Consider the following 16303-nt stretch of genomic DNA (forward strand, 5'->3'; position numbering starts at 1 on the left):
GAGTGCAAGGCAAACGTCCTGGCTACTGTACTATTGGTCTGGCCTTTATGAAAGTTTTTGAAGTCATTCACATTGAAAAATAATTTATAACTGATTTAACATTAACATCCTTTCAGTGCAGTTGAGTAACTTCCTACAAGATTATAATGAAAGAATTACATCTTAGGCTATATTGTGTCTGTGTTTGTAAATGTGTGTGTGTGTGTCTGTGTATACACAAGTTTTGTTTTGTTTTTTTATGCTTGGGTTACACATAAGCTATATTTAATGAAAGAATTCTTTTTTAGTGCAAATATTTTATGGCTTAGTCTCTTCCTTATCTATTAATCTTTATTGTATTCAAGACACAGAAGTGTATTTCTTCTTTTCCTTTAAATAAATCTACCAAGTGAGATTTAATATATTTTGTTATATTGAGCCAAAATTAAAATTTCAAAATGAAATTTATTAGTTTAATTAAGTAGGACATATTTGTATACTATTTTATAACCAAAAAAGGTTTTGGGCCAGAGTGATAGTACTTTTGGAAGAGTGCCTCTGCCTTGCACACAGTTAACCTTGGGTTAGTCTCCAGCACCCTCTATGGTTCTCTGAACTCCACCAGATATGGTCTTAAACAAAAATAAATAAATGATTTATCAGGGTGATATCCTACAGTGATGTCAGTACTTATTAAAGAGAAAAAGGCTTAGATAATTTTAGTCCTCTGTCATTTTGACAAAATAATAACCAGATTTGTAATATTTGTGTATACGATGAAGCTATTTTAATGATAATAGTAATAACATGCTTATCTCCTAATTTTAACTTTGTCAGAATAACAGTTGGAAAAATTTTTTAGAGTTTTCCCACTGATTAACTATGGAATTTCTTACCATCCATAGATGGTTATGCTTAAATAAATAGCAAAATATGTTAATTTCCTTATAGGTTGCTCTGAATGGAACTTTTTTTTTTTGGTGGGGGAGGCACACCTGGTGACACTCGGGTTACTCCTGGCTATGCGTTCAGAAATCTCTCTTGGCTTGGGGGACCATACGGGATACCAGGGGATCAAACTGCAGTTCGTCCTAGGTTAGCACGTGCAAGAAACAAATGCCCTACCACTTGTGCCACCGCTCCGGTTCCTAAATAAAACTTTAATAATAAAAGTTGCAATTGTTATATATTAAATGTTAGATTTATTTGGTGGTTTTTAATATAAAAACATTAGACCTTTGCTTTATAATCAAATTAGGTTTAAATTACATATTGTAATCTGATTTACATTATCTGGTGTTGCTGAAATTATACTGTAAAATTTTTATTTACTATCAGGAAGGTGAAGTTGTTGCTATCAGTGGCGGAACATCAGAAGAGGAAGAAAGAGCATGGCATAGTGATGGCAGTTCTAGGTAACTTAATGCATTTTTATTTCTTAAAATGTAATGTAAAATTTTTAGAAAAACTCCTTTAGAATCTTTTTTTTTTTTTTTTTTTTTTTTTTTTTGGTTTTTGGTTTTTGGGCCACCCCTGGCTATGCTCAGGGGTTACTCCTGGCTATCTGCTCAGAAATAGCTCCTGCCAGGCACGGGGGACCATATGGGACACTGGGATTTGAACCAACCACCTTAGGTCCTGGATCAGCTGCTTGCAAGGCAAACACCGCTGTGCTATCTCTCCGGCCCCCCTTTAGAATCTTTTAAAAATGAATCTTTTAACAGAATATTTCAAAATTCCTTTGAGTTTAAAGTTAAACTTCCTTGACTCTGACTGGTCCATGGTAGGAAGCTTGCCACAAAGGAGGGAAACATGATAGTTGAAAATTAATCATTCTGGACTAGAACTTTGTGCTGAAAGCAGGTAAAGTGATATGCACTTTCAATAACAGTATTTTTCTTAAAGAGAAAAGGGAGGTGAGAGGGAGAAAGAGAAGTATCTGCCATCAAGGTGGGTTGGAGGGAAACTAGGGACATTGATGATGGGACTTTCTGTAAATGGAACTCAACTACCAACAGAATCTCACAGTGTCTCAATTTAAAAAAAATGTTTATTTTTGGACTACACCTATCTCTGCACTCAAGTATTACTCATGGAGGAATCAGGGGACCATATGGAATGGTGGGGATTAAATCCTGTCTGCTATGTCAAGGCAAATGCCTTATTCCCTATACATTCTCTCTGCCCCCCCCAATTAATTTTATATTTAAAAAAATAACAAGTCAGTCCTTCTTTAAAGTTCATCTTAATCCAGTTAATCTCACATTTAGATTTCCTTTTTTCCACTTCTTAGACTGATGATACATTTTTATTAAAGAGATAGATGTCTGGAAGGTTTAGTAACAAGAGAAGTATCACTTTGAGAAATAGTTGGTAATCATGTTTTACCTCTTAACACTTTCATTCCCTTCTGGCAGTAGCTTTTAAAATTATCAAAAGGCAGTCTAGAGTGATAGTACAGTACAGTGGGTAAGGCGTTTGCCTTGAGTCTAGCTCCTGCATCCCATATGGTCCATTCCCCAAGTGATTCCTTAGTGCAAAGCTAAGAGTAACCCCTTGAGCATTGATAGGTTGTGGTCCACAAAGCAAAACAAAAATTATCAAAATAGGGCCCGGAGAGATAGCACAGCGGTGTTTGCCTTGCAAGCAGCCGATCCAGGACCAAAGGTGGTTGGTTCGAATCCCAGTGTCCCATATGGTCCCCCGTGCCTGCCAGGAGTAACCCCTGAGCACTGCCGGGTGTGACCCAAAAACCAAAAAAAAAAAAGAAAAAGAAAAAGAAAAAATTATCAAAATAAACCAAGAGTTAGATTCTGTAGAAAGATCGAATACCAATACTTTTCTTGGCTCAGTAATAGAATATCTCATTTTAGAAGATAGTTGTAAAAGTGTTGTTTTGCAAGAATAGAGGTGGTTTAGTACTTGAGGGCAATTGTTATAAAGACCATGGACTAGGTTTATAGGTTGATCTTGTTGGCATTACTTGATGTTTAAGAATTGAGGGATCTAAAAAGTATTTGGCTGATGCCATTTTGTTTGTCTATTTTGGGTTTTGGGGCCATACCTGATGGTTACACTTGCCTCTGCTCTCAGAAATTGCTTCTGGCAGGCTCTGGGGACCACATGGGATGCTGGGGATCGAACCCAAGTTGGTCCTGCGTCTGCTTGCTTCCAAGGCAAACACCCTACAACTGTGCTATCACTCCAGCTTGGCTGTTGCCATTTTGAGTAGTTGTGTCTGGAGTTAGTGTTAATAGTTTTGAATGGGCCCTTTTCTCTGCATTTGCATTCTCATGCATTTAGATATTCCTGAAAATTTAAAGAACTTAATTGTTTGTTCGTTTGGGTAGAGGGTGTTATGGTCACATGTGTCAATGTTTAGGACTTACTATTGTCTCTGTGCTCAGGAATTATTCTTGGATGTGCTTGGGTCAGCCACAAATACTACAAGTGCCTTATCTGTTTGCTATACTATGTTTGGCCCCTAAAATTTCAAAGTTTAAAATGCCATGAAATCAAACTGAAAAATATTATTTGATTCTTGTAATTATTTTTCTTCGGGAGATATAAATAAATGCCTACATAGCAAAAAGTGACAGTGGTAAAATAAAACAACACTTTCAAAGTTACAGAAAAAATTGTCTTTGGGGGGCCGGAGCAGTAGTGCAAGCTGTAGGGCATTTGCCTTGCATGTGCTTACCTAGGACGAACCGTGGTTTGATCCCCCGATGTCCCATATGGTCCCCCCAGCTAGGACTGACTTCTGAGCGCATAGCCAGGAGTAACCCCTTAGCGTCACTGGGTGTGGCCCAAAAAAGGAAGAAATTTGTCCTTTGGTATTAGAATTATGAGCAGTATGGTCTGTCGAACTACGTAAAATCTAGTCATTGATTGACTTTTATATAGTATATTTCACTTTTGTTTTGTTTTGGTTTGGTTTTGGTTTTGGTTTTGGTTTTTGGGTCTCACCCGGCAATGCTCAGGGTTTACTCCTGACTCTGTGTCTGTGCTCAGAAATCTTTCCTGGCAGTCATAGGGAATCATATGGGATGCTGGGACCTGGATCGGCTATTTGCAAGGCAAACACCTTTCAGCTGTGCTATCTCTCCGGCCCTATTTTACATTATTTTTAAAGCATTTTACATAGTCTTACATGCTGAAATGTAAATAGAAGATAGCATAAGTATTAGAAAGCATGATATGATTCATAAACTACTAAGACCTAAGACTTAATTCCACTGGTGGTGTAATTGGTATCAAAATAGATGCCTAGGGCCGGAGCAATAGCGCAGTGGTCGGACTTTTGCCTTGCACATGGCTGATCCAGGACAGACCTCGGTTCGATCCCTGGCATCCCATATGGCCCCAAGCCAGGAGCCATTTCTGAGTGCGTAGCCAGAAGTAGCCCCTGAGTGTCACCAGGTGTGGCCCCAAAACAAACAAACAAACAAACAAACAAAAAATATATATATGCCTTAAACTCAATTATAATACACAGTTTTAAAATAAAAATTTGTTTAAAAAATACCAAGGTTTAAGTTTTTCTGAATCACAGATGTACTTGCAAATTTGACTCAGGATACACACAAACCTTAGGTCTACTATTTTAAACATGTAGATTCTAAATAAACTTCTCAAGTACACATTCCATTGGACAAAGCATATCTGACTTTGCTTTTGCAATATTATTTTTCATGAACACATCAGTGATCCCCAGTGAAAGTTCACTCTGTTGAGTCCTTGTACTTCCTGCTTGGTGTTGTTTCACTAAGGCTCTTCTTTTGCTGCTGCCAGAATTTAGTGAAGTAACTATTTGCTCTTTTTTGTGGTCACACCTGGTTCGAAGTGCTCAGGACTTACTCCTGGCTCTATGCTCAGATGCTCTATGCCCCAGGCAGGCTCAGGGGACCATATGGGATGCCAAGAATCAAACCACCATCCAACCTGGGTTGGTCACATGCAACTCAAATTGTGCTATCTCTCCTGCCCACCTTTTGCTCTTTAGTTTTATATTCATAAGATATTTCAAGCATCATAAATTAGTGGGGCCTTTTGTTTGGTTTTGTTTTAATTTGGTTTTTGCTTTTGGGGTCACACTTGGCAGTGCTCAGGCTTTACTCTTGGCTCTGCGCTCAAGAATCAATCCTAATGACTCAATCCTAATGCCGAACCCAGGTTGGGCATTTGCAAAGCAAACGCCCTACTCATTGTGCTATCGCTCCAGCCCAAGAATAGTATCTTAAGTTCTTAAATGTATTCTCAGTTACAGAATCTTGCATTTTTATAGTTATTTTAGCTATTTAAATTAGACCTACAGAATTTTAACAAAATAGATGAGGGCCTGAGATCAGTATACCAAGTAGAGCAACAGGTAATGGCTGACCCAGGATTGATCCCCAGTATCACATACAGCCCTCCAACCCCACCATGTAGGGACTAAAACAACAGTAAAAAAGTAGATGGTGAGTTGAGAGTTAGGGAGAAATTTTTAGTTAATTTAGTATGTACAGGGGCTGGAGTGGTGGCACAGGGCCAAAAAAAATTAACTGTACAGATCTGAATTTTTGTTGTTGTTGTTTTTGGGCCACACCCGGTGGTGAGCTCAGGCGCTCAGGGGTTACTTCTGGCTATGCATTCAGAAATCGCTCCTGGCTTGGGGGACCATATGGGATGCTGGAGCATCGGACCAAGGTCCATCTTGGGTCAGCCGCATGCAAGGCAAACGCCCTACCACTGTGCCATGGCTCCAGCCCCAGATCTGAAATTTTTAGTTGCAATGATTTTATAAGTATCTTATGTAAGTAATTATTTATTCTTCTAGTGACTACTCCAGTGATTATTCTGACTGGACAGCAGATGCAGGGATTAATCTGCAACCACCAAAGAAAGTTCCTAAGCATAAAGCCAAGAAAGCAGAAAGCAGTTCAGATGAAGAAGATGAAAAGCAGAAGCAAAAACAGATCAAAAAAGAAAGGAAAAAAATTAATGAAGAAAAAGATGGACAGATATCACCAAAGAAAAAGAAGCCCAAAGAAAGAAAACAGAAGGTGATTTTTAAAATAAATATATATTTCTACCCAGGAGTTCAGTTTGATGCATTTAATTTGATAATTTTCTTCAAACTGATAACTAAGACTTAATTATGCAATGTCACATTTGATCCCACTATAATTGTTAGCCATTGATTTCATTGTTTAAGTAATGTGATAATATCTTTCTACCTTTAAATTTGCATGGGGTAAGTTTGAAATTAAAATTAAGTAATTGTGTAATAAATTTTAAATTTATATTTTGTTGACATGATTAGATGTTAGCCAACCAGTGGATTGAAAAGTAGAGAAAATTGTTCATATTTCTTAGTCTTATTATCTGAAATAAGCACTGTTTCTCTATGCTTTTATAAACTTAGAAAGGAATTCATCATTAACTAGTTTTGTTTTTCCATACATAAAATATCTTATTACTAGATTTATTTTAAAGATTATAGTTATAAATAGCATCTTAATTTTCTTAAATTACTAAAAAACTTTTCAAACAAACTTTTATTTTTCTTTTTTGTTACACCTAGCGGCACTAGGGGTACTCCTGGCTCTGAGCTCAGAAATTGCCCCTGGCAGGGTATTATATGGGATGCCAGGAATTCAACTACTGTCTCCTGAGTTGGCCACATGCAAGGCATACACCCTACTGCTGCGCTATCACTCTGGCCCCCAATTCAAATAAACTTTAATGCATTACCTCAGTATATGAAAGTAATAGACTCTGTGGATCTTACTAGTATACTTATTGCATAATATAAAAGCTACTTATTAATTGGACGTAATAACATTAATTCAAGTGACTTAATTTCTCAAATTCACCACATAACAAAACATTTCCTACAAATATGTTGTGTTCTGCATCCTTTTCTCAGCAGTGACTGTTCTTATAGTTGTTTTCACTGACCCTTTTTCTTTTTTTCTTTTTTTTTTTTTTTTTTTTTTTGTGGTTTTTGGGTCACACCCGGCAGTGCTCAGGGGTTATTCCTGGCTCCAGGCTCAGAAATTGCTCCTGGCAGGCACAGGGGACCATATGGGACGCCGGGATTCGAACCGATGACCTCCTGCATGAAAGGCAAACGCCTTACCTCCATGCTATCTCTCCGGCCCCTTCACTGACCCTTTTTATCTGTTTTTTTTTTTCATGTTTCATGTGTAGTTCATCAGGACTTTTTTGTGTTCTATCTAAATATGTTCAATACATGTTCAAGACATGTCCAATACATGTCTCCAATTTGCTGTCATGCTGATTTGAGCTAGTATGAACTCTAAATTTGTTTTAAACATGTAACTGTCTATTTGTCTACCTGCCTCTACCTTTTTCCTCTATTCTCTATAAAGCAGAGTATAATGTGCTTTTTTTATAGAGGATCAGCTACCCTTACAGGGTACCTGAAAACACAGTAGCCAAAAAAGTATAGCTATGTTCTCAAAAAAGTTTTTTTTTTTTTTTTTTAACTTAAACATTATGACTACAAAGTTGTTTTTCATTGAATTCAGACTTACAGTGGACACTACCCTTTTTCAATAAATGTTTCCCATGACTTATGTCCCTGGTTTCCCTCACCTCTCCCCCTCCACCTGCCTCAGTTTTGCTTGTCTCTATTTCTATCTCCTTCCCATTTTTTTCTTTTTGCATACTGTGGTTTTCATTATTGTTAGTAAAGGTATATCATGTATAGCACTGTCTCCATCCAACACCCAGTTATTATCTCAAGCAATCAGTTCCAACTATCACTGTCATAGTGGTCCCTTCTCTACCCTAACTGCATTCACTCAATATCTGTGGCAAACTTCCTACCATGTACCTGGTTTTCCTGGTCCTCTTCTCCATTTTCTCTTGATATAACTACCACAATATCTTTTATTTTTATTATATCCCATAAATGAGTGAGATTATATACTTTTGTAAATAGTGCTACAATAAACATTTGCAAACTGTGAGGGCTTGTCCTTTTCTTTGCCTATCTGGATGCCCTTGATACTGTTTTCTTCCCTATTGCTGTGGCAAGTACTTCCCGTATTGTGTTAAATAGAAGCGGTGAGAGGGAACATCTTTGTTTGTGTCAGATCTTAGAAGAAAGGCTTTTAGTTTTTCCTTTTTCTTTTCTTTTTCCTTTTTATTTCTTTTTGGGGTTTTGGACCACACCCAGTGGAGCTTAGGGGTTCCTCTTGGCTCTGCTCAGAAATTACTCCTGGCAGGCACTGGGGAACTATATGGGATGCCGGGATTTGAACCACAGTTGGTCCTTGGTCCGCCGCTTGCAAGGCAAACGCCCTACCACTGTGCTATCTCTCCAGCCCCAGTTTTTCCCTATTGAGTATGGTACTTGCCATGGGCTTATAATGGCTTTGACTCTTTTGATGTTGTTAAGAGTTTGTATCATGAACAGGTTCTGGATCTTGTCAAATGTTTTCTCTGCATCTATGATGTGATCAAATGGTATTTTATTTTTCTTTTATTGATGTGGTGGTTGTGTATTATATCATGGATTTGTATATGTTAAACCATCCTTTAATCCCTAGGATGAATCCTACTTGTCATGGTGTATGACCTTGAATTTTTTTTCCTTTGTTAAAAACGTGTGTTTTTCTGGTGTATTTTTTGGGAGGGTCACACCCGGCAGTGCTCGTTACTCCTGGCTCTATGCTCAGAAATCACCCCCGGCAGGCACAGGGGACCATATGGGATGCTGGGATTCGAACCACCGTCCTTTTGCATGAAAGGCAAACGCCTTACCTCCATACTATCTCTCCGGTCTCATTAAAAACGTTTTTTGATTCATAAAATTAATGTATGACTGGACTTGGGCTGTAATTACCTCCTCTTATAGCATCCATAATATTTCTTTTAAAACATGTCAGATCTTCCTGAAATTCTCCAATGTATCCATCTCATATTATGCCTAAATTCTTATTACTGCACCTTACTTTTCAGAGTGGTCCTTAAATGTTTAAGAATTACTAAGAAAGGATAATAGGAAGAAGAAAAAGAATGTTCCAACAAATTATCACTGATGTCAAGTTGTATGATCAATTCTTTAACCTAATTAACACTTCAGTTTGAGCACTTCAGTTTATTTCAGTTAAGCCACATTCAGATATTTTTTTTAAATGGAGGAGATAAATTTTAGGACATAACGCACAAACCAAAAATTTTTGGTTTTGAACAACATACCCAGACTAGAATTTTAAAAAAGGCTAACTTTAATATATTTCTTGGTTTATTACATAAAATGTTTATGAACTGATAGAAGTTTTAGGAAGGATCTTATATGGCAAAATTTATGGAATGTGTTTGCATTTTTGTTCTGAATTTTGTTGGGTTCTGGTATTGATAATTTTTTATGCAGTAATTTGGAATGAGTAACGTCTCTTAGTGCTAAGCCATCTTCCCAGAATAAGGTTTAAGAGCATAGTTTGCAAAGACCTACATCCCCTCTTGTATATTTAATTCTGTTTAGAGTTAAAAGACAGATTCATAGATGAATACTTTTATGCTAGTAATGTTTTATAATGTTCTGAACTCTTAGAGATTGGCTGTAGGAGAACTAACCGAAAATGGCTTGACACTAGAAGAATGGTTACCTTCAACTTGGATTACAGATACTATTCCCCGAAGATGCCCATTTGTGCCACAGATGGGTGATGAGGTACTTTAAAAATGTTTCTAAATATCCTGCATTATTTCTTCCAATTTACCTTAAATTTTTTAAATAAATCTTGAATCAGAACTTTAGAAAATCACAGCCATACTTTTAAACTTTTTAAAATACCCAGTATTTCTTCTAATTAACCTTAAATTTTTAATGGTTATTAAAACACTTTATATAGAAATAAATATGTAAATTCATTTATATATATTGGACCTCATCTGGTCATGCTCAGGGCTCAATCCTGGCAGTCCACCTCAGGGATCACTCTTGGAAAGAATGGGGACCATATGTGTATCGGGCTTCAAACCTCCTTTGTCCATGTACAAGGCAAGCACCTGCCCTATATGTTGTATTATACCTCTAGCCCAAAGATAAATTTTTAATGAGGCTTTTATTGCCAATTTTATTTTCTAAATTAGATACACAATGTTTTCTAACTTCAGGCTTAAATAAAAATGAAATTTAGTGTTTTATGGTTTATGTCTCCTTATTTTATGGTTTAATGTTAAGAGACAAAAAATATAGGGTGTCTCAAAGATTAGCCCGTGATAAATTAGAAATTAACTTTAAGGCCTTTTCAGTAACACACACCAATTTGCTTTAGAATTAATTGGTAGGTGGAAGGTGACAGTAAAAAGGGAAAACACAAATGTTATAATGCAGGAGAGCTCTAAAGAACAGTTTGAAAAAAAAAATGTACATTATTTTTGTCTAAGCAGACTCAGTGCCCACAGCATTACCACCCTGTTTTAGTTTGATACAGAAATGGCTCTTGACAGATTGTGCAATGATATATTTGATTAAACTATATCATGTTAACATGTTATGTTAGAGTAGGATAGCCTGAAAAATGTACAATTCCTTGCTGCATCATTTGCTTTCAGAATGTTTAATTTCTTTTAGTTATAAAGCAAGTGAGTTCTGATTTTTTCAGTATCTTTCATATGTTTTAAGTTTCCTGTACATGAAGTGATGACTATATAAATAGAATAAAAAGAATAAGGGATATGCCAGAATGATATTAATAACTTGGTACCATTAAAAGCTATTAATATTATTTTAAAACAAACTACTTTTTATTTAGTATTGATGAACATTTGGTGTCAGAGTTATGGTGTTCAAGATTCAGTCATACAGAATTTTTTTTGTCAGAGTTCATTTAAATTTTACCATCATAAAATGTAAATAAATACATTCCTTGTTAATTTTTATAAGGATAATAGATGAGTCATATGCACGTTTTACATTTTAAAGCAATCTACTCATATGGAGTACTTGCTACAAAATAATTTAAATGACTAATCATGACTCATAATTACACTTTTACCATATTACACAACATAAATAAATGCAGAGGTTCCCTTTCAGGTTAAAAAATGTACTCAGCTTCTCTTTAGAAATCTACCTCAAGGGGCTGGGAAGGTGGCACCAGAGCTAAGGTGTCTGTCTGCCTTGCAAACACTAGCATTGGACAGACAGCGGTTCGATTCCCCCACCCCAACCCCAACCCCCGTTTCATATGGTCCTCCCAAGCCAGGAGCGATTTCTGAGCGCATAGCCAGGAGTAACCCCTGAGCGTCAAACGGGTGTGGCCCAAAAAAACAAAAAAAAGAAATCTACCTTAAATGAACAGAAGACCTTGTGCCCTCTGCTACCCCACACACCCCCCAGGAGGAACACAGCAGGGAGTGGATAGCAGCCACTTTGGTAAACACTGTATTTGGCATTCAAAAATAAAATGATAAAACCAAGACAAAGAACAACACACCACTTACTTTATCTAATATATATGCATGGTAATGTTACATTATTGGTTATTATATGAATATATTAAGAGCAAGAAAAATTGAGGGAAGTTAGAATATTATTTTAATATTGGGGGATTGTTTGCTTTTTGACTGGCAACCACACCAAATTTTGTATGTTTTTGTAGTTTATTTTTGTTGTTGTTGGGTACTTCTATAGCTCTGTGTTCCAGAAGACAACGTGTTGCTAAAAATGGAACAACATATGCAAACCTGTGGGAGGTCCATTAAGCTCTCATGTCCAAGCATTATGGCAGTTAATTGTACACTGGGGAGCCTGAACATTGGAGGAAAAGAAAAAGATAATAGAATTTATTGCATTAAAATGTCTATAGATTTAGCCCAGTCTTTGTTTCTTTGGTTTAAAGAAACATCTTCAAGCATATTAATTTTTTCTTATGCTTTGATTTTGAGGCCATACTTGATATTGCTCAAGGCTTACTTATGTCTGTCTCATTGTTCAGGAATCTCTCTTGGTTGGATTTGGGGTACCATATGGTATGTCGAGGATTGAATTCAGACTACTGGTAGGGCAAATCTTCAAGCTTTTCTAATGTGACTTTATTTACTTTACAGGTTTATTATTTCCGACAGGGACATGAAGCGTATGTTGAAATGGCCCGGAAAAATAAAATTTATAATATTAATCCAAAAAAACAGCCATGGCATAAAATGGAACTACGGGTATGGTGTTTATTATCTTCTGTCCAGTTACAGGTTTTGGAGAAAATTATATCAAGTGTTAATACTTTTACTATAAGTATTGGACCATTTTTAATTTATTTATATCCAACCGTGTTTTGTTTGTTTGCTTGTTTGTTTGGTTTTTGGTTTTTGGGTCACACCCAGCAGCGCTCGGGTTACTCCTGGTTCTATGCTCAGGAATCACCTCTGCCAGGCACAGGGGACCATATGGGATGCCGGGATTCAAACCACCATCCTTCTGCATGAAAGTTAAACGCCTTACCTCCATGTTATCTCTCCAGCCCCTCCAATCATGTTTTATATTTAAAATTAGTGTACTTGTTGTTTTATCTCAGTGAGAAGAAAATTTGTATCACAGTGATAAATGTCTTAATTGAAGCAGTTCCAAAGAGTAGAAGACCTAGTTTTTCATGGAACAATATAAAAGAGCTAGTCATCAATATATGATAAACTTTATTTTTCTAATTTGATGCTAATGAAAGCTTTTATTGAGTGTCTAAATTTATTTGAAATGTATAATTGATTCGTACTCTTGAAAAAATATATATTTTTTTTTGTTTGACGCTCAGAGGTTACTCCTGGCTATAAGCTCAGAAATAGCCCCTGGCTTGGGGGGACCATATGGTATCGAACCGTGGTCCGTCCTTCGCTAGCGCTTGCAAGGCAGCCTCTAGCGTCACCTTCCCGGCCCCATTGAAAATATATTTTAATAAAGTTTTCCTTTTTTGTTTAAGTGGGGGGGGTTGTTATTGTTTTGTTCTTTTCTTTTTGGTTGTTGAACCACACCTAGTGTTACTCAGGGTTTACTCCTGGCTCAGTGTCACATGAATGACCAGGGATTGAAGTTAGGTTGCACTTAAGCAAGCATCCTTCCCATTATACTGTTTGCGGAGTTGGAGGGAGGCATATTTTTCTTTTTTATTTTATTGAGTTTACATGCCACAAAGTGTACAGAGCTTAAGTATAAATCATAGTGAGTGCTTACAAATATACTTAAATCAACTTGTTTAATTGAGGTTAAAACAGTTGTTAGCTGTACATAGCAATTTTATCTTTTGAAGGTGGTTTCTCATTTTCTGTATCTTCCTCAGGAACAAGAACTAATGAAAATAGTTGGCATAAAATATGAAGTGGGACTGCCTACTCTATGCTGCCTTAAACTTGCTTTTCTAGATCCTGATACTGGTAAACTGACAGGCGGATCATTTACCATGAAGTAAGAGCTATTGAAAGAGACAGTAATTTCTTATTATTGTAGATTGTTTCAAGATTCAGATTAAATTTAAGATCTTATAAGTATGTGGCCTAATGAAATTGTTTCAATTTGTTACACAGATACCATGATATGCCTGATGTTATAGATTTCCTAGTCTTGAGACAACAATTTGACGATGCAAAATATAGGCGGTGGAATATAGGTAGGTAGTTTACTTTGAAGCCTAGATGTTTATTAGTTTTAAAATATTCATGATGACTATGTATTGTAACTTAGAAAAATATCTTGCAATTTTGGAGGAAGTTAAAACTGAAAATACTTTTAATCTAGTTAATTCTGAAATTACAGTTTCTTCTACATTTAGTGTTAGATTATATTGTTTATATATAATATTTAACTTTTATCATACGCCATTGTTTATAGTTTTTTTCCTAGTTCTTCTACATGTTAAATTAAATTTTTGTTCCAATATAACTCATTCAATTTGAAGCATTCTTGTGAATTTTTTCAATAATCTTTCTTTTCTTTTGGATTTTGGGCTATACCCAATGATGACTGAATGCACTCCTGGCTCTGCGTTTAGGGACTGCTTCCATCAAGCTCAGGAGATGCCAGGGTCGAACCTAGTCAGCTACATGCAAGACAAGCACCCTACTTAAAGCTCAAATGGGTAGTCTTTATTGTGTCAGAGTGGGATCTTTTGCATATATGTTATAATCGGTTTGAAAATGGCTATAAGTTGATAATGTCAATTTATCCTTCCTTCATATCCATTAGAAGCATTAGATTAGCATGGTGATTTGTCTTTTCTTGGTTGGTCTTTGTTAGCTGAGAAAGTAACTGTAACATTATATTCTAAAGCAAATAAATGGATGTGGATGAAAATGATATAGGGATAAGGTGCTTGATTAGCTATCCTCCAACTTGGTTCCATCCCTGAAACCACACTTGTTCCATTATGCAATGCTAGCAGTGATCCCTGAGCACAGTGGAAAGAGTAAACAAACCCTGAGCATTGGGGTATAGCCCAAGAACCCTTTCTGAAGAAAAGAAAAAAGAAAAATTTGGAAAGATAGGTTCTCTAAATCAGCAACATGAATATTAATCATAAAACAAGATTGTGTTCATTTAGTTAAGTATAGCATCTATAAAGCAACTAGTCTTAAAAATCATACTCTTAGGGGCCAGGAAGGTAGCACTAGAGGTGTCTGCCTTGCAAGCGCTAGCATAGGACAAACAGCGGTTCGATCCCCCGGCGTCCCATATGGTCCCCCCAAGCCAGGGGCGATTTCTGAGCGCATAGTCAGGAGTAACCCCTGAGCGTCAAACGGGTGAGGCCCAAAAACCAAAAAAAAAAAAAAGTAGGGCCCGGAGGGATGGCACAGCGGCATTTGCCTTGCAATCCAGGACCAAAGGTGGTTGGTTCGAATCCCGGTGTCCCACATGGTCCCCCGTGCCTGCCAGGAGTTATTTCGGAGCAGACAGCCAGGAGTAACCCCTGAGCAACGCCGGGTGTGGCCCGAAAACCAAAAAAAAAAAAAAAAGTATACTCTTAGAGTGAAATGTTCATAAAACTGCTGAAAAAAGAATGACGAATTAACAAGTTGTCTAGTATTTTTAACTTTTGGAGAAATTTTGTTGGAGTATTTTATAATCTGTACTTTTAGAGAATGAGGAAATGTTTTCTTAAATTATAAAGTTAGGGAAGAAACCTTTTAAAAAGGTGCTTTTCTTTATTTTTTTTAAGAACAGGAAAGATAAAATTAATCAGAAAAGGTAATGTCAGTAGGAAAATATTGATTATGGAATAAACAAAATATGTATATCTTATATGTAGCTAATTAGAAAGAACATTAGTACTTAATCTTTAAAACTGAAATAAGTAGCTATATACTTAGAAATTTGTAAGTTATTTGAAAACAAAATATTTAATATTTTTGTTTGGGTTACAGCGTTTGATACATTTTATAAGTTATTAGCATGTTTCCTGATAATATAAATTTTATTTTTTTAAGACATGCAACTGCAATAAATTGCAGAACACATTAGCAGTCAGAGTCCAGGAATTTTCCAGAATTGAGCTGATAGCAGCCTAAGCCAAGAAATATGACAATCATTGGATAAATCAAAGAATATTTCAAAATGGATGTACAGAAATTTCTCATTTGTATTTTGTAGTTTTTAATCTATTAATTTATAGATTTATATTCTAAATTTAGTACTAGTTGATCTTTTATTTTTCAAGGTATATATATCTGCCTGCACTACTTCCTTTTAAAATTATATCAGTACTAAGTTAGCCTGCTAAGAAAAATATAACTTTTTTTTTACCCCCATAACTTTCTATGTACAAATTGAATTCTTCAGAATAACTATGAAACTCATCAGTGAGTTACTTTAAGGTTTTGGTTGTCTCAAAAATGGTCTTCATTGAGGCTGGAGCTGTGGTGCAAGTGGTAGGGCATTTGCCTTGCACCCACTAACCTAGGACAGACTTCAGTTCGATCCCCCAAGCCAGGAGCAATTTCTGAGCGCATAGCCAGGAGTAACCCCTGAGTATCACTGGTTGTGGGCCCCCTCTCCCCCAAATGGTTTTGATTAAATTAGTAACTTTTCACTAAGACTCTTGTCACTGGTATCACATGAGAACCAGTTCAGTATTGAATGTAATAGGTACGTTTCTTAATTTTTTTTTTCTTGCCTTTTTTTTTCCCCCTTTTGGTCCACATGTGGCAGTGTTCAGGAGTTGCTCCTGTCTCTGCACTTATAGATCACTCCAGGTGGTGTTTGGGGGACCATATGGAAGGCCAGGAATCGAACCCTGGTCAGCCACTTGCAAGGAAAATAAATACCCTACCCACTGTACTATTCTGGATCCAACTTCTTAACAGCTATTTAAATACA

At 36.4% G+C, this 16303-nt stretch overlaps 1 protein-coding gene across 1 annotated transcript in view; it reads left to right on the forward strand.

Annotated features, from left to right (window-relative positions):
* PHIP (pleckstrin homology domain interacting protein) overlaps window positions 1-16303 on the forward strand; it is a 161006-nt gene that overhangs the window by 103150 nt on the left and 41553 nt on the right. Inside the window, exons 22-27 of the mRNA XM_049772308.1 lie at window positions 1318-1394; window positions 5801-6026; window positions 9551-9670; window positions 12055-12162; window positions 13275-13399; window positions 13519-13601. Coding sequence (XP_049628265.1) covers window positions 1318-1394; window positions 5801-6026; window positions 9551-9670; window positions 12055-12162; window positions 13275-13399; window positions 13519-13601 — 739 coding nt within the window. The remainder of the gene's footprint in view (window positions 1-1317; window positions 1395-5800; window positions 6027-9550; window positions 9671-12054; window positions 12163-13274; window positions 13400-13518; window positions 13602-16303) is intronic.

This window comes from Suncus etruscus, chromosome 4, assembly GCF_024139225.1.
Source record: "Suncus etruscus isolate mSunEtr1 chromosome 4, mSunEtr1.pri.cur, whole genome shotgun sequence".
Classification (NCBI taxonomy): domain Eukaryota; kingdom Metazoa; phylum Chordata; class Mammalia; order Eulipotyphla; family Soricidae; genus Suncus; species Suncus etruscus.